The sequence below is a fragment of the Gopherus flavomarginatus genome, chromosome 5, assembly GCF_025201925.1.
Source record: "Gopherus flavomarginatus isolate rGopFla2 chromosome 5, rGopFla2.mat.asm, whole genome shotgun sequence".
Taxonomy (NCBI): domain Eukaryota; kingdom Metazoa; phylum Chordata; order Testudines; family Testudinidae; genus Gopherus; species Gopherus flavomarginatus.
Genome location: NC_066621.1, coordinates 119,657,786 through 119,680,635, shown reverse-complemented (window position 1 = coordinate 119,680,635; position 22,850 = coordinate 119,657,786). Strand labels below are relative to the sequence as shown.

General features: G+C 48.7%; 1 protein-coding gene across 4 annotated transcripts in view; it reads right to left on the bottom strand.

The window, feature by feature from the left end:
- ADCK1 (aarF domain containing kinase 1) overlaps window positions 1-22,850 on the bottom strand; it is a 211,326-nt gene that overhangs the window by 66,856 nt on the left and 121,620 nt on the right. For 2 of the 4 annotated variants that reach the window (XM_050953282.1, XM_050953281.1), the window contains 4 exons: window positions 22,032-22,181; window positions 21,485-21,682; window positions 16,927-17,120; window positions 14,531-15,593 (listed from right to left, as the gene is read on the bottom strand). In XM_050953282.1, coding sequence (XP_050809239.1) covers window positions 15,422-15,593; window positions 16,927-17,120; window positions 21,485-21,682; window positions 22,032-22,181 — 714 coding nt within the window. In that variant the 3' untranslated portion in view covers window positions 14,531-15,421. Of the gene's footprint in view, window positions 1-2,808; window positions 2,856-14,530; window positions 15,594-16,926; window positions 17,121-18,001; window positions 21,683-22,031; window positions 22,182-22,850 lie in introns of those variants that run through there. The other 2 variants (XR_007774435.1, XR_007774436.1) reach the window with 2 other exon arrangements.

Here is a 22,850-nt window from a genome sequence, read left to right as displayed (position 1 = left end):
GATTGGTGGCACTGGGGGAAGTTTTGTGGAATGAGCTGGAAGTTCTCAGCTGCCAGGTGACCTTTCATCTTGTCCAAATGGTGCCAGATCAGTGGGAGCGGATGGTGCTCATTAGCTGTTAGCAGAGAGCCTTTGTACAGTTGTCCACATTTGTCCAACTGATGAGCGGCTAGCAGTCGACATTCTCTGCTGTCACACATGGGAGACCTCCACTCAAATCCTGGCCAGGTTGATTTATCATCTTTTCTTGATAAAATGCCCGCAGAACCCTTAAAAATTACCTATTGTTCTCAGAACTTTTGCCAAAGCTCCAGTCAGGTCTAGAGATGAAACATTTGCCTCTGCTGTCCTATGACAGTTTATGGCAGTGGAAAGAGGGGATGTGAGGATTGTGGGGAAATATCCTGGCCCACTTTTTCTGGGATATTCCCAAACTTTGTCATGCTTTTCATTTTTTGTGAATGTTTCCTGCTGGAAAGGGATGCCAAATACACAGCCCTGGAGGTGATCAGACGTCCGTCCTATTTACACACACAGCAAGGAGCACTAATGCAAAATTCAAACACATGCTTGCACTACTCTGCACTAGTGCATGAATTTGGAAGTTAGAAGGCAGCTTGGTTATCTATGCCTTTGAATGACTGATGCTTCTTAGTCCTCCCTGGAAGGACCTTCCTCTAGAGATGAGAGGGAAGTTCAGTCTCCATAACCTACCCAGTACTTGACTTTCTGTTGAGACAGTCAGAGGGGGACCATTTCACACCAGTGGCACTGATGATTTTTCTGACATGGATGCTCGTCCCGCTGAGACTTGGACTAAAATGAGGGTGGTCCTAATTTTGAGACTGTAATGGGTTTCCACCCACCACAAGAGTGACCCCTCCTGACTGGGTGTGGCATAGCAGCTTTCTTCGCCTATGGCACCCCCTGCCAATGGTCACTCCTTTGCTGTAGTGGTCACTCTTCCTGTAGTTCACAGTTCCCCGTTTGCAATTCATCCCTCCAGCTAGGTCAACATATGGTCTCCCCTTCTGGGGTATTGAAGTCTCTCCAGACCAACTGTCTGCATGGTACCTCCAACAGTCCTGCACCACTTCCCAGTGACTGTAGGGGAACCCAGGCCCTTCCTCTACACTGGGTTCCAGCCCAGGGACCCTATAACAAGCAGCCACAGTCTGCACAGTCTCCCTCTTGCTGTTTCCCTGGGCTTCCTCCTACCCTCAGACTTTCTTTCTTCACAATTCATCTGGGATTGACCCTAGGGCTAGTTCTCCTTCTCTCCCCTCCGCTACTAGCAAATGACGGCAGATCCTCCCCTTACAGCCCTCTTCTGCTACAAACTCCCTCTCTTTATATTCCTTGCCCAGCTTCTCTCCCAGCTGGGCATCAGCAGCAGTTACTAATTTATACAGCCTTGTGCCTACCTCCAGGCGCAACTATGAAAGTTAATTGGCCTCTTCTGGGCCACCTTAACCCCTTCAGGGGTGGGGTGGGCTGAACACTCCATCACAGGGACCAATAAAACATTCTCCAAACTTATTTTGGCTTGACACAATGCCATTGCTATAGCACTGTGCAGTGAGTGATGGGACAACATGATGCAGGAGTTTGCCCTGGGTTGTCGCTTCAGCAATTCATATGTCACTAAGAAAATATTTATTTTACTGGTGTGACAGATCCATGCCAGTCCTCTTCACTTCCCAGTAAGCACCCCTACTCCTCCTGAGACTGCCCCTAATGGTGGGGTATTTGGGAAGCTGTTTAGACCAGGGGTGGGAAAACTATGTCCCAAAGGCTGGCTCCAGCCTGCCAGCCATTTTAATCCAACCCTCGAGCTCCCACTGGAGAGCGGGGTCTGTGGCAGGGTTGTGGGCCACACCACACGGCTCCTGGAAGCAGCAGCATAGCTGCACGCTGCCCCTGCCCCAAGCACCATCCCTGCAGTTCCCACTGGCCGGGAACCAAGCCAATAGGAGCTGCAGAAGCGGTGCCTGCAAATGGGGAAGCATGCAGAGTCATTGGGCTGCACCTCACATAGAAGCCAGAGAAGGGACATGCCGCTGCTTCTGGGAGCTGCTTGAGGTAAGTGCCACTTGAAGCCTGCACCACTGAGCCTCTCCCCACACCCCAACCCCCTGCCCCAGCCCTGCTCCCCCTCCTGCCCTCTTGCACCCCAAATCCATCATTCCTAGCCCCATCCCAGAGCCCGCACCCTCAGTCTGAGCCCTCACCCCCTTCTGCCCCCCCCCCGCACCACACTCCCCAGCCCAGAGCCCCCTCCCGCTTCCTGGGAGGGGGCTCTGGAGTGTCTCTTTGCTCAGTTTCTGTGTCTCTTTGCTCAGCAGCCTCTGCAGCTGCTGTACAATTTATTTGTAAGGAACCATCTGGGACATATAACAAGACCTAGTGTTGTGAGGTCCTTGGGTAGAAGACCAGCCTTGCTACAATGCCTGCATAATGAGGCTGAGTTAAAACCCGAGTGGCAGCCTTCACTCAGCATGCCAGTGCATGAGTGTGATTTATGTTTCATGTTTAACAATATTTCATTTGGATGCCTGAGTTTCAGGATCTGTAGCCTCTTAAATGTTTGAAGGGGGTAAATGCCAACAAAAGTACTCAGCAATTGTGATCTGCCATTGGCTTTGCACACATATAATAATAAACTTTCACATCACCCAGGGTAGGTCACTATGGTAAAAAAATTATCCCCCTTTTACAAACGGTGATACTGACGAAGCGAGGTTGAGGGACTCACCCAAGGCCACACTAATTCATAGATTCATAGACTCTAGGACTGGAAGGGACCTCGAGAGGTCATCGAGTCCAGTCCCCTGCCCTCATGGCAGGACCAAATACTGTCTAGACCATCTCTGATAGACATTTATCTAACCTACTCTTGAGATGGAGATTCCACAACCTCCCTAGGCAATTTATTCCAGTGTTTAACTACCCTGACAGTTAGGAACTTTTTCCTAATATCCAACCTAAATATCCCTTGCTGCAGTTTAAGCCCATTGCTTCTTGTTCTATCATTGGAGCCTAAGGTGAACAAGTTTTCTCCCTCCTCCTGATGACACACTTTTAGATACCTGAAAACTGCTATCATGTCCCCTCTCAGTCTTCTCTTTTCCAAATTGTTGGTGGTAGGCCCAGGATTAGAATTTAGGAATTCCTGGCTCGGTGTCTGATGCCTAGTGGACCTCAACAGAAAAGGAGGAGCTGCGTGGGAGTGGGGGTGGGTTTGCCAGGGGCTCTTACTAGCAGGAATGAGAAGACACTGACTGTAAGCTGAATACTAGGAATATTATTCCTAACAGCAGGTCAGTGGAGTAGTCTCCTCATGAAAGTGGTGGAAATTCCTTTCCATGAATCATGTAAACTGGACTGGGCAGAGGCCTGGAGAATACACTGTGGAGAGCAAAGCTATAAGGCAGAGGCTTGAAGTAACTGACCTAAGATCATCTTGCCAGTCCCTAATTTGTATTATTCTGTACTTATTAATGCTCATCATCTAAAAACATAATTGAAAAATAGTACGTTAAGCAACATACCATTTCTTCAGAGTAAAATTCTACTATTGTAATACTGAGCATCAACATCTTGTGCAAAGCTAGCAGTGGCAAGATGCTTTCAATGGACTTTCCCCCACTCATGGCTCAACTAAGACAGGCTACCACCACCACCACCCCCAACAGGCCCCAATGGCTGACTGCAGTGTATTTTAGATATGTGGATACATCAAAATAAATCCCCCGCCCACGTTGCCTTGTTACTGTCCTTCTCAGGGTTCCATTTGTTCTGATGAAGGATGACTATTTCCCTGTGGGTGGCTATGCTGGGGGGGCCTTTCTGCTTCAGTACTGTTGATTTATCTGATACCCATAGGAGGCAGCAAAGTGAAAGAGGTTCTGGCACAGAATGGATGTGGAAAAGGCAGTCACATGCTTGCTGTGACTGACCGCGCTGTGAAGTATGCATCTTGTATTGCTAAACGCTGGGTATTTATTTCAGCTTTATCAGTGTGATGGATAGTTTAGGTATATTGAAGGACAAGATAGTAATAACAATGGCCATGATTACTATTTTTCATATTTCCTTTAAGAGCAATATTATATTACTAGGCTCTGTGCGCGTCGCTTTATTTATTAGCCGCCATTTAGCAATCTCTTCCATCTTCGTTTTATTAAAGTTAGAGGCGCTATTAAGGAGTCAGCTGACAGGAGGTTCATGGCTTCCTGGAGCCAAGTGCCTCGCAGCAGACAGCTCCACTGGGCAGCCACCCTCCAAATAAACCCATTTCTGTCTTTCTTTAGATTGATGTTGAGTTCAAAACTCCAGACTCAGAAGCAAGCAACATTTAAAATGTGTTTCATAAATAAATCTGCCCTACCACCCGGGCTTGGGAGGAGTTTGGAAAGACTGTGGAGAATGACTACCAGACGGCCTCAAAGGTGTTCTGGCAAAACGTTCGTCGCCTTAGGAGGGATCGGTGGGACATTGCCCAAGCTGTTCTCAGCAAGGGTGGTGAAACGCTGACCTCGAGGGATATGCCCTCTCTTCAGGAGGCAGTACCGGAAACCTCCAGTGAGATCGGGTCTATTTCTGTTGTTGAGGTCATTACGGTGGTAAAGTGCCTTTGTAGCAGTAAGGCAGCTGGGTTGGATGCGAGACGTTGGAATCACTGGACAATGTTGGGGTGTCGTGGTTAATGTGCCTCTTCAATGTTGCATGGAAGGTGGGTGCAGTACCTCTGAACTGGCAAACCAGGGTGGTGGTCCCACTCTTAATGTCTAACTACCTTTGAGGAACTGGACCGCCACCTCTCTGTGCCTCAGTTTCCCCATCTGCAAATGGTGACAGTGACACTTCGCAGTAGGGGAGTAGTGAGAGTTAAATAAATATTTGTACTTGCTTTGAAAGGGCCAAGTGTTGTAATTTTCACAGGAAGATCATGAAACGCTCTGGTTTAATTGGGGGCATAGCACGTGTAAGCATAAAGTATGTATTGTATAAAAGGCTTCTTTGCAAGGAAAACAGAAATGTATTATTAATAATTATTAATTTGTACATGGCCATAGGTGTGGTAGGCACTTCAGAGGCTGGAAAAATGCCAAGAGATCCCTTCCCCCATGTATCTCCCTGGGTGTTTGAATTAAGGAGAGAGTGGGATGAACGGTGCCCTGTAGGAGGTGCTGTTAAAAGTTGTCTATTTAAATGAAATGCCTTGTGTGGGATTTTACCTTAGAACTGCACCTCTTGCCTCTGTGAAGTGGAATCTGATGAGATAGGAGCACACCTTGGAAAAGCCCAACACAACAAGTTGTGACAAACAGCCATGCAAAGTATGTCGCACGCCTACTTGTACGTCTGCATATGACCCTCTTAGTCACCTCCCATTAAAGAGAGCAGCTCAATAGAGGAGCCCAGTACCGACATCAGACACACTGCACACAAGTGGGTTATCATTATCCTATGCACACCTTAGCCTCCCGCACCCCAGACATATACACATCCTAAAGAGGAGTGAGTTGCAAAAAGGCAGTCTCCTTGACCTTGATTATACATGTCTGGCAGATGAGCTGTGCATCCCAGCAGCACCAGGATTACCTCAGCCCTGGAAGATTTTCTTGTTTCAGAGAAGTGGGAAAGCCGAGTCAGACCTGGTTATTCCTCTCTGCTTCTCTAGCTTGTGTAACCAGGTCACTCTGCAGTTGACAGCTCATCATTCTGGGTAGAGTGGCAGCTGCTGCTGACTGGTTAAAAAAATTGAAAGACCTATGACTACTCACACAGAAGGGGGGGATGGGAGAGCAGCCACATGAAAACTCCAGAAAAACACAGCAAAGAGGCTTTGAAATTCCTGAGCGGCAGAGCCTCAGAAAATAACACGCAAAGGCACAACTATGTTCACAAGGCACGTTAGCTACAAGGGCAACCCTTTTCATGGTCCCCCCGGCTATCGTCTTGTCTGATAAAAAGATCTAGGTTTACCTATTTCATAGCCAGACAAAGAGCAGTCAGATAAATCCAGAGGCAGAAACATTTTAACATGTGTAAATCAGTTTAGCGGCATGCTGTTTGGTATTTACTCCTTGGAAGGGTTGTTCTTTTCCAGCGCTGCCCCCCCCGCCCCCGTGGCCCCATGTTGGAAAATTAATATCAGCCAAAGCGTGGAGCCTGCAAATCCTCGTGCTGCTTTTCAAATAGATTTCGCTTCATGTTTGGAATGTCAACAAAGTTATTATTGGTTCGGACAGTACAACATTGCAACAAATCAGCCAAAGCTAATTCCCCTTGCCACGGACAGGGGCAGAATGGTAATTACCACCTTGAGCAGCTAATGCAAAAGGATTAGGGATTAGATGGAGCAAAAAGCATTTGGCCCTTTCAGGTTTACTTCATCTAGTACAATGCAAGACGATTCATGTGGACGGCTGCTGCACCCTGTATACAAAGGAGTGCAGAAGGCAAGCTGGCCTGTAAAGCCTCAGCATTGAATTGTTTCCCAGCAGTCACTGGGGTGGCTCAGGGGCGTGGCAGTGAAATGACAGAGTCTTTCATCTCTAGGTTGTTGCTTTGAATCCAGAAGAGGTCACTGACGACTGATTTTATCATCTGCTCAATTACTTGTGTGAGATAAGTGGTAGGTTCTTATAAGAATGGCCATACCAGGTCAGAGCAATGGCCCCTCTAGCCTAGTAGCCTCTCTCTGACAGTAACCAGTGCCAGATACTTCAGAGTGAATCAACAAAACAAGATAATTTTAAGCGATCCATCCGCTGCCGACCAGTCCCAGCTTCTGGCATTTGGAGGCTTAGAGACACCCAGATCATGGGGTTGCGTCCCTGGCCATCTTTGCTAATAGCCTCCATGAACTTATCTAAATCTTTTTTTAACCCAGTTGTACTTTTGGCCTTGACAACATCCCACGGCAACAAGGTCCACAAGTTGACTGTGCACTGTGTGAAGTACTTCCTTTTATTTGTTTTAGACCTGCTGGTTATTAATTTCATTGGGTGAACCCCCTGGTTCTTGTGTTATGTGAAGGGGTAAATAACACTTCCCTATTCACTTTCTCCACATCATTCACGATTATATAGACCTCTATCATATGTCCCCTTCGTCATCTCTTTCAAGCTGAACAATGCATTTTTTTAAATCTCTCCTCATATGGAAGCTGTTCCATATCCATCATTTTCATTGCCCTTCTCTGCACCTTTTCCTATTCTAGTATGTCTTTTATGAACTTGGGTGACCAAAACTTCACCCAATAGTCAAAATGCGGGCGTACCATGAATTTAAATAATGGTTTTATGATATTTTCTATTTACTTATCCCTTTCCTAATAGTTTCTAACATTCTGTTAGCTTTTTTGACTGCTGTTGTGCATTGAATGGATATTTTCAAAGAACATGGCTCTAAGATCGCTTTCTTGAGTGGTAACAGCTAATTTAGACCCCTGTTGTTTTGTATGCACAATTGGGATTATGTTTTCCAATGTACATTACTTTGCATTTATCAACATTGAATTTCATCTGTCATTTTGTCACCCAGTCATCCACTATTGTGATATTCCTTTGTAACTTTTCACAGTCTGCTTTGGACTTCACTATCTTGAGTAATTTTGCCACCTCACTGTTTACCCCTCTTTTGCAGATCATTTATAAATATGTTGCACAGCATAGGTCCCAGTACACATCCTTGAGGGACCCCGCTATTTACCTCTCTCCATTGTGAAAACTGACCATTTATTCCTATCCTTTGTTTTCTATCTTTTAACCAGTTACTGATCCACTAGACCTTCCCTCTTATCCCATGACTGCTCAATTTGCTTAAGAGCCTTTGGTGTGGGAACTTGTCAAAGCCTTTCTGAAAGCCCAAGTACACTATATCCACGGGATCAACCTTGTCCACATGCTTGTCAACAGCCTCAAAGAATCCTAATAGATTGGTGAGGCAAAATTTCCTGTTACAAAAAATGTGTCGACTCTTCCCCAATGTAACATGTTCATCTGTGTGTCTGATAATTTTGTTTTTTTACTATAGTTTCAACCAATTTGCCTGACACTGAAGTTAGGCCAACCAGCATGTAATTGCCATGATCACCTCTGAAGCCATTTAAAAAAAAATAATCAGTGTTACATTAGCCCTCTGGTTCAGAGGCAGATTTAAGCAGTAGTTTACACACCAGTCAGTAGCTCTTCAACTTCATATTTGAGTTCCTTCAGAACTCTTGGGTGAATACTATCTGGCCCTGGTGACTGTTTAAATTATCAATTTGTTCCAAAACCTCTTCTATTGACACCTCTGTCTGGGATAGTTCCTCCAATTTGTCACCTAAAAGCAATATACGAGGATCTCTCTCATAGCCTCTGCAGTGAAGACCGATGCAAAGAATTCATTCAGCTTCTTCATAACGGCCTTGTCTTCCTGGTGTGCTTCTTTAGCATCTTGATCATCCAGTGGCCCCACTGACTGGCAGGTTTCCTGCTTCTGATGTACTTTTAGAAAGGTCTGCTGTTAGTTTTTGTCTCCTTAACTAGTTGCTCTTCAAATTCTGTTTTTGGCCAGCCTCATTATACTTTTACACTTGACTTGACAGAGGTATGCTCCTTTCTGTTTTCCGCAGTAGACTTTGACTTCCAATTTTTAAAGGATGCCTTTTTGTCGCTAACCATCTCTTTTACTCTGTTGTTTAGCCATAGTGGTATTTTTTGGTCCTCATTACTTTTTTTTTATTTTGAGGGTAGATATTTAGTTTGAGCCTCTGTTATGGCTTTTTTAAATAGTCTCCATGTAGTTTGCAGGCATTTCACCCTTCTGACAGTTCCTTTTAATTTCTTTGGCCACATGACAACAGGCACCAATTAGCTCTTCTGTTAAAAGTGTTAACAGAGAGACTAAAGATATAGTGGTGGGACAGTGTGGGAGGGGCTTTCCCTATTGCTGCCTAAACTGTTCCTGTCAAGCTCTCCCACAGCAGCACATTTCACCAGAGCCGCCTCCATCACCCTACTCATGTTCACTAACACAGAGAAGTGTGAGGGGATAGTATGTCCCATAAGGATAGTAGTACCTAGGGTTCAGCCCACCCTGGTCATGTGGTGCAGCCATTTAAGATTTTCAAAGGTCTGATATTTTCATACAAGGACCTTGGTGATACTGACAAGAGAGGAAGCGGTCCTGGGATGGTTAGGGAAGAAATCCCATCACTGATTCTTTAAGGGCTCTGGGACAGGAGCCTTAGGCAGGGCAAGGCTCTCCTCTCACCCAACCAAGTAGGATGAGCTGTAAAGAGGGGAACCCGTATATATCCTGCCTCCTCCCTGTAGCAGAGGAGATGCCAGTAGAAGGCTCCTTGCTGAACTCGCTGAGCTTGAAGAATTGGGGAAAAGGGGCCAGCAGAGGGAGAAGCTGGGTGACGCCCTGCAGCAGGCTAAATTACAACCCAGCTCCACGGAGGGGAGCTGGGGACTCCTGGCTTAAGGAGGGCAGTAATAACTGCCTGAATTACCCAGCTCCAGGAGGTGGGCTGGGCACCTGCATTAAGGAGAGAGCAGGTGCATTTTTCACTGAAGTATTGTCTGTTTCAGGAGGATATCTTGAGACTCCTGTTTTGAGAGAGTGACCATTTGAAGTATAGTCCCAGCTCCAGGAAGGGGACCAGGACAAGACAGCTGACCAGGACTCTTATGCGGCCCAAGATGGGGGTGAATGAGGTGACTAACAAAGCAAGTTACGTATTACAGAAAGACACGAATCAGATGCCATGACAAGAGAACCTGTTTTGAACCAGACGAGTTGGAGTAAGGGACTGGAAGAACTGGGGGCAGGACCGGCGCTAGAGTTTTTCGCGCCCCACGCGCCGCTCCCACGGCTCCGGTGCAGCTGCCGCAGCCATTTCTCCGGAGGGTCCATTGGTCCATGGCCCCGGTGGAGCTGCCGCAGCCGTCCCTGTGGGAGGTCCACCGGAGCCACGCGGGACCAGCGGACCGTCCGCAGGCACGACTGTGGCAGGTCCACCAGAGCCGCCTGCTGCCCCCCCCCCGGCAAAATGCTGCCCCCCGAAAATCCTGGCACCCTAGGCGATTGCCTAGTTCGCCTCAATGGAAGAGACAGCCCTTACTGGGGGTGGGTGGGAGGGGGAGAGATTCTGAGTGCAATGAACTCACAGGACCACAAGGTGGTATGCTGGAGGCCAGCACACCAGAACAAGGACCAAATCCCCTTCAGAACTGTGCTGAAGCACTAACATCCAGCTCCGACAGAGACGTTGCAGCTTTTTTAAGACAGTGGGCTGTCTGACAGTGATCTGCAGGATAATGCCGGGCTTGGGATACAGTTGCAAGTATTGCCTGGAGGATGCTGAAAGTACATCACAGAGCTTTCAGAAAGGCAGCATGACAGATTTTGCAGGACTCCTGGAGAAGTGCCTCTGTGCTCCTAAAGCAATAGTGCCCAGAGGCTAGGCCTGCGGGATTCAGGGGAGGATCTGGCTCTTTGGGGTGGATCTGAGACCATCAGCACTTCTTCCCTGTTTATGAGATCTAAAGCCAGCCTGTTGCCCATACTCACAGTCCCGTACTGGCCCCTGGGGATGTAGCCAGCTCTGCCTGCTCCTACTTCCCCTCACCAGGAATGCTGCAGGCTCTGGAGCCCCCATTAGACACAGATTTGCCCAGGAGAGTGACTCAGACTTTGTAACCACATTGTGTCTGGATGGCTCATAGGGCTGGGTACAGCTTGCAGTTGAGGTAGAGCAGTGCTGCCACCGGTGTGGTATGTCCAGCAGGGCAAAGTAATCCCATCCCTACAGAGCTTGGCTCCCTCCCCGCCACATACTCGCACATTCATGTGCATTGCTGCTGTGCCATTTGTGTGTGTTGTGTCTTTGCCTTTGGACATGGAGACAAATAGCTGGACTTCCCTCCATCACCCCATGTGAACATTTACTCAGTCCAGAACTGGTCCTAGGGCTGGGCAGGTGTGACTGCACTTGGTGCCCCTAGTCAGTCCCCAGCTGGTGGGCTGACCCACGGAAGCCCCCTTTCACGTTTGGAGCAGCCCTACACAAGTCTCTGCTACCTGGCTTGAGCAAGGAGCTGGAGCAGGGTCAGGGGTGCACTCCATCCAAGGAGCAGAGAAAGGAGGAGGTGGCTCCCCTGGCTCTCACTCTCCCTGGAGAATGAAGGGAGCTCAGACACTGTGGCTGAGCCTCTCTCCTTTGGCCCAGGTCTGAATCCCCCTCCCATTTACCTCCTGGAGCCCAGCAGTTTGCCCACTGCCCCTTCCAGGGCTGGCAAAGGTAAGGTGCAGCAGCAGAAAAGCCCTCCCAAGAGATGGGAAAGGAGATGGCAATAATTGATTTGGGAGGATGATGGGGGTGCACTGATATTGGGGGTTCTGCTTGATGGTGGGGGGTTGGTGATATTGGGGGGGATTGATGCTTTTCAGTGGTTCCATTGCTGGGAGTGGCCTGAGGTGGTGATGAAGGCTGAATGAGCACCGACTCCAATACCCCCGCCCCCCGCATGGGGCTGTGGCAGTTGTGCTACATGGAGCACTTGGTTAAAACTTGGCTAAATTCTCTCTCCATAAATGTTTTTCTTCCTTCCTGGATTCTCTGTGCTATTTCAGCTGGATTTGGGATTCTGTTTCACTTCGTGTCCTCTACTCTCAGGCTGTGGTGGAGTTGTTAAACAGCTGCATCACTCCACCCCCGACGTGGCTAGATTTCAGTGTGGATTAAATGATTCCTGTCGCTACAGCATGCAGTTTGTAAAGGGCTTTGATAATCCCCGGGATGGGAGGTCCTACAGAAATACAGGACAGCATTTAATATTATAGGAGGTGGACAGACCCATCACAGTCGCATGCTCCTCTTTGGTTCCAGATCAAACTTCAGTGCCTCAGTAAGAACCTCTATAAAGTAGTACCAGACTCTGGAGTCCACTTCCAGGCGTAGGTTAGTCCCTGCGACACACAGGACCCTGCCCGGGTGCATACATTGCCTCTGGCCTTGGCTTGTGTTGTGCTGCCATAGAGCCAGCAGAGGGAGCTAAGGCAGAAATAAGGAACTATCAAAAAGAAATGTCGGTTCCCTTGAAATATAACCCAGAGAGGGAAACTGCATGGAGGCCTGCTGCAGGGAGGGAGGCTGTTTTTTCTGGGGAGAATGAGAGGTCATTCCAGATCACACAAAGGGGAGGCAGAGGTGCCACCACCCAACAGCCACAATCGGGACAACAAGGAGGTGGCCCCTTTGAAAGCCATTTTGGCAGGTTTAGGTGTGAGAGCTTTAAGCATGGGGCAGCAGAGGAACATCACAGGGCTGGCCTCTGAGCTTTCAGTTCACACTGTCCTCTAGCAAAGCTCTCTTTCACTTTGATGAGAAGGGCTGGATGAAAACCATGCTGCTGAGGCCCTGCCCTACAAACCTTGCTAAAAAGCAGCTACTCTCTCTGCTCAGTAGGGATGAGTGGCAATAGGCAAAGCTCCATGAAACAGAACCTGCTCTTTGCTCACCACAACCTGTCAGTAACGACATCTGAAAGGGCTGCTGGTTCTCTTTGGCCTTTATAGCAGGGGCTGCTCATGTATGCCATTAGCAGCTGAGAGGATGGATACTAGTGTGGTGAAGGCACAGAGCTGGTATATGTAGAGCATGGGGTGTGGTCCCATCTTCTGCTACAAATGTCAGCTATGCCTTTGGGGAAGCTGCACCATCTCACAGAAGCTGCTCGCCCTCTGAAAAATGGGGGGAATGAAGATGACCTGCACCTCACCTGTGATGGGCGTGTTTAAATGGTTAGTGTGAAGGAGCTGCAGGGGCTACTAGAATATGCCCTGTTCAATAGGTGACCATGAGCACAGGTTTCATTAGACCTCACTGTGTGATTTTCAGTTCCTTGCAAGGGAAGGGAGTAGGACAGACCCACAGCTATTTCTTCATAACCCAACTGGTCTGTCCAGCAAGCTGTAATCACATAAGTAAATACATGGACCTCAGTGAGACTATTTGCATGAGCAAGACTCTCTCACATAAGGGCTGCAGAATCGATCGCCAAGGGCTTCCATAGCTCCTTGCTGACTCAGGCTCCCATCACTAAAATTATCACAAGCTAGTTTGCAGGAGAATTCAAGTGACAGTGAAAAGCAGACCTTGCAGAGGTTTGGCCTGGGTGCATCTCTGAACTGGGCTAGAATGCTAAGGAAAGGTTTGACAGGGCTTCTTGCTCTAACTGGTTCTCCTAACACACGTAGGGTGAACTCAGCTCCTTGTTCCTGCTCCTCCCGTCAGCTAAGACCCTAGGCAACCTGGTTACCATCTGACAGGCTAATGAGAACAGGCAGGGGGGTTGGCCTAGATGTGAGGGATGGGTTGAGATTTAGATTGCAGTTGTTAGGAAACAAACACACACACACCACACACACACACACTCTTCAGCATTTGCAATTTAACCTACTAGACACTGCGGCTAACACACGTCTTTGTAGTAACCAGCCAGATGCACATGCGCGCGTCAGCTTCGACATATTCAGAGATACTTTCACAATCACAGACACAATCACGCGCACTCACTGGGTATGCTTCCGACTTGCATACGTTCTCTCCCTCACCCAGTGATAGATTTCCACATGCACTGTGTCACAGGCTGACACTCCCTAGCAGTCATACATGCATTTCCTCTCACGTGAACAAACATGCTCCATGGCTGGGCTTTCACGGTCATACCAACCAGGAAGCCATTCTCTTTCACAAGCAGGCCCTCCCCAGGCCTCGCTCTCCCATGCTGACAAGAACCTCACTCAGTCAAACCTCTTGACAGTGCAAGCTTCTCAAACACGCCCCTTTGCGCCCCTTGCAGAGATGGTCCATGGGGCAGCCTGAAAGGCCCATCCCTTTCCATCATCCCATGTGCAGTTTGTTTCCCAGCATCCCCTCTTCAGCCTGCCCTGGCAGTATGGGGAGGACCCTACAAGTCTGACCACACTGAGCCTCTGTCCATCACTTCTGTTTTCAGGAAGTTCCACAGAAAGCAGGCACATTGGAGGAGAGCCTGGCGACACGTGGCAGAAGTGAGGCTTCTGCGCAAGGCTTTCTGGTGCTTGTGTCCAGGGTGTGGGCTTAGAGCGATCAGGCCCATTCACTGAGCAAGTGACAGGTTTCCATTTGAGCCAGGAGCTGCACAACGTCACAAGCAGTTCTGAGCCAAGCCACTCCACGTGTAATGCTCTGGCAGCAGGGGGACTAGCTGTGCGTGAACGTGTGGGGTAAGAGTGGTGAGTCATCCAGGCGGGCGCCATCTCCCCCACGGCAAGGCATGAATGACTCAGCAGCAGCTGACCTTGAGCTGGACCATGTCCGTCAGATGGGGGAGAAGTGGTGGAGAGAACAGAGCAGCGGTTGATTGGGTTGTAAGGGACTAATGGCACAGAGTGACATGTCATGCTCAGGGAAGGGGAAAACTAAAACTGGGGCTGAGGTGAAAGGGGTGGGTAGCCATGCACTTCTCCCCCTGCAGGACTCTAACATGACATCCTATTTATTTTCCTGTATGACAGTACGTACAGTGCACATATATCACCTGCCACAAGATGTGAGTTCTCAGATGAGATTCCACAGCAACTGCTCCCTGAGGAGTTCAGAGGAGGGTTTGTAGCATTACCTCCATGTTACATGTGGGAAACTGAGGCAAGAAAAGCATTTGCCCAAAATGACACAATGACTCCACAGCACAGCTGGGAACAGAACCCAGAAAAGTCCTGGCTTCCAGACCCTTGCTCTCACCATTAGTTACCATTCCCTCTCAGAGCTGGGAATAGTACCCAGGAGTCCTGGCTCACAGTCCCCTGCTCTAACTGCTAGATCATTCTCCCCTTAGAGAAAATTCCTGTAGATTTCACAGGCATTAAACCCATAGGATTTTGTACAAACTACTGAAAACCCTAGTGAATTCCATAAGGAATGATTTCCTTTCTAGGGAGGTTGAACCATCCTGGAGAATTATAGGGCAGGGATGCATCTCTCTTAAATGCTATAGGGTGGTTTAAAGGGAGTAGGGGGCTAGAAAAAGTTCTCCTTTCCTATTAAAGTCTACAGGATGTTTCCATAATGGTACTTCCCAGAGCTGGGAACAGAGAGACTCCCAGGCCCCCTGCCCTGCCCACTAGCTCATACTCCCACCTCTCTCATTGCTAGAATAGAACCCATGAGTCCTGACTCCCAGAGCCCTTACTCTCCCCACTCTCTCTGCTATAGAGAAGCTTATGCTCTGACAGCCAAGTTCGGCACCATGCATTACAAGAAAAGCGTCTCAATAGCCTTTGTGGAGTACGGACAGGAATGATCAGGAAGGCAAGTGTGCTGCGGAGAATGGAGATGAGCAATAATTGCCCAGGCTTCTCCCACCAGTTCCTGTCAGTATGGAGAATGGTGCATCCGGCTCAGGAAAGCAATGACCCAGTTCCCCAGCCGGGACCCCTTCAGCCGCAGGAAGAGTTCATGTAAGTTGATCTGCCACAGGCTCAGAGCTTCTAAGAGAGAGATCTTGGCCTTTCTGTACAGGGAGTGAGACTTGCTCCTCTGATACCTGGGCAAGGGAGAGAAACAGCTGCATTAATCTCTCAGGACACAGCCCAGCAGCAGGGTAAATCTTGGATCTTAGATCCTGAAGAGCAGGAGCCCCCCGCCCCCCGGTGCCAATTGTCAGCCAGCATCCCCACCTCTTAGCGGGTAGGTCAGCGTTTCCTGGGTTAAATGTTCCCCAGGAGATGAACGGTCCCTCCCAGCAAAAATGGGAGAGAGGAGAAAGGCTGCGCAAGTACAATGAGCTTGAGATCAGGAGTTAGGAACTCCTGGGTTCTGTTTCCACAGCGGGTGCTGACTTGTCTTGGCCTTCCCTATTCTATGCCTCAACCTACCCATCTGGACAGTGGGGCGATAGCATCTCCCTTCCCGCCCCAGAGGGACATTATTCCATTAGTCAGAGTGTTTGACATTGCAGAGGGCTATCCAGGTGCTAACTATTATTATCAATAATAATAGTTAATGATAAGCACTCACCACATGGTTTGTGTTTATGTAATCAGATCCCTAAACAACACAACATTCGGCTGGTTCTTATAGAGAACCATCAGTGCTAACACTGCACTGCTCCAGGACCTCTCGCCTAAGGCTCTCAACAGCGCTGGGGAACATGCAGCACTGAGAAGTTAAGCAATTTGCCCGAAGTCACACAATAGGTCAGTGGCAGGGCCAGGAATAGAACTGGGCACTCCTGACTCTCCTGGCTCTTATAAACTTAGTACTGGACCCCTCCCCAGTAACACAAGTTAACGGAGCCTCACGATGCCCTCATGAGGCAGATACAGAATTGTTATCCCTATTGGGCGGATGAGGAAACTGAGGCACAGAAAAATGAGGTGACTGGCCGCCAATCAAAGAGCAAGTCAAGTCAGAACCAGGGATAGAACCCAGGAGCCACACCCCCTAACCACAAGGCCATGCTGTGAGACAGGCAGCTGTGAAGTTTGGGTTCTTTTTCCATCAGCTGTTTCTAGTGGGGACATTAATCAGATCTGGGGGGAATTATGATCCCAGCATCAAAAATTTAGTACAAAATCCCCACTGTTTCCAGCTCCCACCCTGTTCCCAGTTCTGTCTGGCTCCAAATTCCTGCTGAGAGCTCCTTCCCTATGGAGACCCGGGTGGTGGGTAGGATGGGGGAGAAAGAGGATGAGATTGAGAAAGAAAAAAGGGGACGGGGCCTTGACAGACATGCTAACGAGGGAAAAGGTTCAAGTAAGACAGGGCAGTTTTAGAAGTTCCAGAGCCGGCATCTCTGCAGAATCTCACTAGGGGACAAGAGACAAGAGGGGCCCAGTGGGGGTTGGGGCTCCTGTCTCAGAGACACAGGGACTCACGTGGAGACAGCTCTAATGCAGCAGCGAGACATGTTGAGGAAGGAGCTGGCACTGGCCCGTGTGTGTAGGGCTGACTCAATCCCCCTTAGCAAATCATTGGTCTTCAGCAGCAGCAGCATCTGGCGGGGCACATTGTTGAGGAGCTGGCTGATCTGAGGTAGGTAAGCAGCAGCATTGGTCCGGATCTCCACGTCCTGAGCACCGTCAGAGCAGAGGGGTGTGGAGAGAGGAGAGAGATGTTAACAGAGGCCTTGGAGTCTACGTCCACTGCCTGCCCACACTCTCCTGGCTCTTGCCAGAGCTGTCAGTCCCACTCAACAAGAATCCCAATGAATCTAGGTCAGTGTAATGGATCATCACACACATGGACTTTCCCTGCATCCTCCAGCAGCTGTGGCATGAACCAGAAAAAGATCAGTGGAGCATTTGAAGGGTTCAGAACCCAGCATGTCACATGCAGAATGCACCAGAAACAGATTCTTACACAGAATCAGGGTTATGGTTGGACAGGGAAGGGGAAACTGACAGTTATAAAATAATTTCTCCTCCTCAGTGGGTTTGACTGAGGCTGTACATTTTCCCTGTACTGGCTTTGAGACCCTTCTATTGTGCACATAAGACTTTCAGAACCATAACAGGCCTATGGTTCACATATGTCTGGTTTGCACCTCCAACAGATCAGACCAGTTGTGTACTTCATCCAGTACTGTATCTGCTCCTGCTTTGTTCAGCCAATGATTCATCTAATCTAGTGTCCCTGTCTTTGACAGTGACCAATATCAAATACTTCAGAAGGCAGCTTAATAACTCTCAGTGCACCTAAATGTTTAACATTATCCTCTGGGGTGATATTCCTTCCTGACCCCAATTTATGCCCTGAAGCATAAGGATTCTCATCAATTTATCCCAGCTACCATCACTGAAGAGGATATTCCCTCTTATTCAAAATATCTAATCCTTTTTTTTGTTGTTATTCTTAACATCTTTGCCTCATAGATTCTTAGATTCTAGGACTGGAAGGGACCTCGAGAGGTCATCGAGTCCAGTCCCCTGCCTTCATGGCAGGACCAAATACTGTCTAGACCATCCCCGATAGACATTTATTTAACCTACTCTTAAATATTTCCAGAGATGGAGATTCCACAACCTCGCTAGGCAGTTTATTCTAGTGTTTAACCACTCTGACAGTTAGGAACTTTTTCCTAATGTCCAGCCTAGACCTCCCTTGCTGCAGTTTAAGCCCATTGCTTCTTGTTCTATCCTTAGAGGCTAAGGTGAACAAGTTTTCTCCCTCCTCCTTATGACATCCTTTTAGATACCTGAAAACTGCGATCATGTCCTCTCTCAGTCTTCTCTTTTCCAAACTAAACAAACCCAATTCTTTCAGCCTTCCTTCACAGATCATGTTCTCTAGACCTTTAATCATTCTTGTTGCTCTTCTCTGGACCCTCTCCAATTTCTCCACATCTTTCTTCAAAAGCAGTGCCCAGAACTGGACACAATACTCCAGCTGAGGCCTAACCAGTGCAGAGTAGAGCGGAAGAATGACTTCTCATGTCTTGCTCACAACACACCTGGCAATGCATCTCAGAATCATATTTGCTTTTTATGCAACAGCATCACACTGTTGACTCATATTTCGCTTGTGGTCCACTATAACCCCTAGATCAGGGGTCCCTAATGTACCTGCGGGTGCTATGGCACCCATGGGGGCATATAAATGCGCCCGCATCCTGGCTGGCAGTCAAGCATCCACTGAAATGCCGCTGAAAATCGGCGGCATTTCGGTGGATGCTCGACCGCCACCACGGTCCTTCGTCTGGCATCTGCCAGACAAAAAAGGTTGGGGACCACTGCCCTAGATCCCTTTCTGCCGTACTCCTTCCTAGACAGTCTCTTCCCATTCTGTATGTGTGAAACTGATTGTTCCTTCCTAAGTGGAGCACTTTGCATTTGTCTTTATTAAACTGCATCCTGTTTACCTCACACCATTTCTCCAGTTTGTCCAGATCATTTTGAATTATGACCCTATCTTCCAAAGCAGTTGCAATCCCTCCCAGTTTGGTATCATCTGCAAACTTAATAAGCGTACTTTCTATGCCAATATCTAAGTCATTGATGAAGATATTGAACAGAGCCGGTCCCAAAACAGATGCCTGCAGAACCCCACTTGTCATACCTTTCCAGTAGGATTGGGAATCATTAATAGCTACTCTCTGAGTAGGGTTATCCAGCCAGTTATGCACCCACCTTATAGCATCCCCATCTAAGTTATATTTGCCTAGTTTATATCATGTAGCAAGTAGTTCCACAGGTTAACTATCCTGCAAAAAACCCTTCCTTTTAGGCTTAATGTTACTGGATAATTTGAAACATATTCAATAAGGGCATGTGCTTATGCCAGTTGACAGTCTGTAGGACTCAACACCTCATGAGATGGCAGTTCCAGAGAGAGCAGAAATTCAAAGATCACAAAATTGTGTGTTTGAGATTATTACAGTTGTATTTTTAACTTCTGCTTCTAGGAAAATCTGGGGATTTGAGCATGGGCCGGGATATTCACTGGGTTTCCTAGCAACAAGTTAAAATGGCAAGCAGAATCTTGAACCTCGAAATGGGGTAATGTCAGCCCTTCAGAGCCTGGATAGAAACATGGGTGTTTTGGGGCATGGTGGTGAGCAAGTCCCACATTTGATTTGGTGGAATGGTGGGTATAGGCACCAGGACTGTAGCGCCCATGGAAAAAAATTAGTGGGTGCTTAGCACTCACCTGCAGCCAGCTGCTCACTTCTCCCCCAGCACCTCCCACCTTCCGGTGGCTCTCCGATCAACTCCTCCCCCTCCCTGCCAGCATCTCCCACCCGCTGCGATCAGCTATTCCGTAGCGTGCAGGAGGAGCTGGGGGGAGGGGAAGGAGCGGGGACAGGGCGTGCCCAGGGGAGGAGGTCGAACTGGGTAGGAAGAGAAGGGGCGGGGCAGAGCAGGGGTGGGAAGAGGCAGGGCTGGGGTGGGGCCTTGGGGGAAGGAGTGGAGTGTGGCAGGGCCTGGGGCTGAGCAGGGGTTGAGCACCCCTGCTCAGTGGAAAAAGCCGGTATGGGAATGGGCATACACATTTCACAGGATAAGTACTATTCATTCCCCCTTCCCCCAGCATGCTTACTACATTACCAGTCCCCTTGGATGTGGATCCCACACAGATCACAATTAAATAAGTCTGATACATCTCAGTCTAGTGCTAAGTAAGAGTATTTGTCCCCATCACAAAACAACCATAGTATGTCATTGTAGCTGGTGTTTTCTGACAAGGACAAAGTCTGGAATAGCAGATGGTGCACAAGATAAGGCCTCCGGTGTGCCAGCAGATCTGGAGAAGCAGAGGGTACTGCAAGACAGGATTTAGAAGCATCATCAGAGCTGTGTGTTACATGGTACCTACCTCCATAATGTTTGGCTCTCGCTGCTGCTATTAACCTCTCAGTTTCACCCCAAAACCAAAAGAAAGGAGCTGCCTTCCCCTTAAATGTAAACTCACCTGCCGATGCCAGAGGGGAGCTCTATGGTATTTGTGACTCACCAGAGCAAACCTTAACTCTGGCCACAAAAATCAAGCACCAACCCACAAAGAGTGAGGAATTTCCACCGCAAAATTTCACAACAGCCAATTTTAACCCTTCTTTATGAATTCTTACCCGCATATTACATCTGCACAGGCACCAGTTACCAAGCAATACAAAGCCAACTCATTCTGTCCTCTACCTCTGCCCTCCCCCTACACTTTGCCACTACAATAACACAAGCTTCTTACACCCACATTAAAATAAGCCATGTGAGACAACATGCTTCCCCCCACAAACACTGGCCCACTGTTACTGCCATACCCCTGCCTGCTTACCTCTACAAACAACATGGTTGCCCATTTGTTCATTAGTGCGATGAAGGTGGGTGCTGTGAGTGGTAGATAGATGTACATGAGTATAGAAGGACTCGTGACACATGGACAGAAGGAAGAGGAAGAATTTAACTGGCGATTTTCTAGATTTTTCATGATTGGGTTGATGGGATTTGCACTTAAGCAGCCTTGACTTACCTCCTGTACCAAACAACCTCTGTCGTTTCCAAGGATTTTTGATGAGTATGCATCAGTGCTGACGGTCATTCACATGACTAGCAATTAACACTAATATGTATTATCCTCCCCCACTGAGCTTCGATGTCTCCTCTGCCCCTTACCCAGCTCAGTCTGCTCCCTGCACAGCTGCACTCAGGAAAATTTTCAGAGAAGGGCTAATTTACAAAGGTTTCCTCTACCAAAGCTGCTAATTTATTTACCCAACCAAATCTTATGGGAAATTTAACTGACCTGTGATGAGTGCGTGTGAGAGACAAGGAGACTAAATTCAGCCGTTAAAAGTGCATAGCAAAGGGATTTCAGGCACCTTTAGTCCAGCTCTCAATGCAGCCTCTCAATAGGCCTGCAAGGGCAGCCATTAATATTGATGTCAATTAACTAGGTGATTGTAATGGAGAAAGACACCACAGGAGCGCAAACAGGCTGTACCTCATTGGCTGTGACCGGTGACCGGTCGATGCCCCTGTTGACAGAGTCCCAGGACCTGGCGGTGAGCATGCATGCGAAGAGTGGGTACAGGTCACCTGCTCCTAGCCGTCGGCTGTATTTCTGCACCCTCTTCATATCAGCCTTGATCAGGGACTGCCAGAGCCGGCAATAGTCCAAGCGAAACTTCTCTGTCAGGACCTGGGGAGGGAGGGCCATGTCCCCCAAAGGAAATCAATCAACAGCACCAGGGCAGGGAGGGGACAACTTATCCCAACCAGCAGGCGCCTTTAACCACCTCCGTGTCTGATATTTCAAGCTTCCAGGCATAAAATCCTATTCAAGGGTGGTAGGCGCTACAGGAAAAATCCACAAGGGAGATCTGCAAGCCTGGGGTCCCTCTTTAATTCACCAGGGCTATGACTGGCTGGGTGAGATAGGAGGCTCTCAGCTCTTTTCAGGCCTGAAGCACACAGGCATGAGTGACACCTCCCCAAAGACAGTGCACAGCATCAGCCTGCTGGCTCCCAGCACCCTCATACTCACATACCTGATAGAGCCCATGGTCCAGCAGTATAATGTGGGCCTTGCCGGTGGCTGGGCACTTCCTCACGAGCACGTTGCCCGGGTGCGGGTCACAGTGTACGAAACCATTCACAAAGATCATTTCACTGTACAGCTTCCCCAGATTGCGAGAGATCTGAAAGGAGACAGGAGGCAGTCACAGCACGGGACAGGGCTACCAGCTACTCCACGGTCTAACAACTACAGGGAGGGGAGAGTCTGCCCGCATCATGTATGCCAGGAACTGATGACTACAGGGAGCAGTGAGGAGCCAGCTCCTGGCATGTACCCTGGGGTCTGATGATTACAGGAAGAGGAGGAGCTGGCACATACCCTCGGGTATGATGGCCTGGGGCATTCAAAAATATGGGAGTGTCCATCCATGGGGCAAACATGGAGGGGGTTTGGGGACACGTGTGAAGTGTTTGTCTATCGCATAACTGGAGGGAATTGGCACAAAGGCTGGCATCCACCTGGGTGAAACAGGGGCACCCATTAGTGGAGAGGAAAGACACAGGAGCAGATGAGGAGGTATGTGTTGGAGCAGCCATGGTGGATCGTGTCTGACTGGGGCATCTGTCAGGGCAGAAGTGGGCATCAAGGGACAGACACAGGGGAGGAGCATCTGTCTGGGGATGGATGGGGCAATCCAGGGTGCACATCTGAGGCAGACAGGGCAGCATCTGTTGCTCTGTGTGGGGTCTACTTGGGAGAGACTGTGGCTGGTTTCTATAAAGGGAGTGTCTCCCTCCCTACATTGCTCAGTCCTCCTCTCACCCCCTCCTCAGTCTGGTGCTAATTTGAT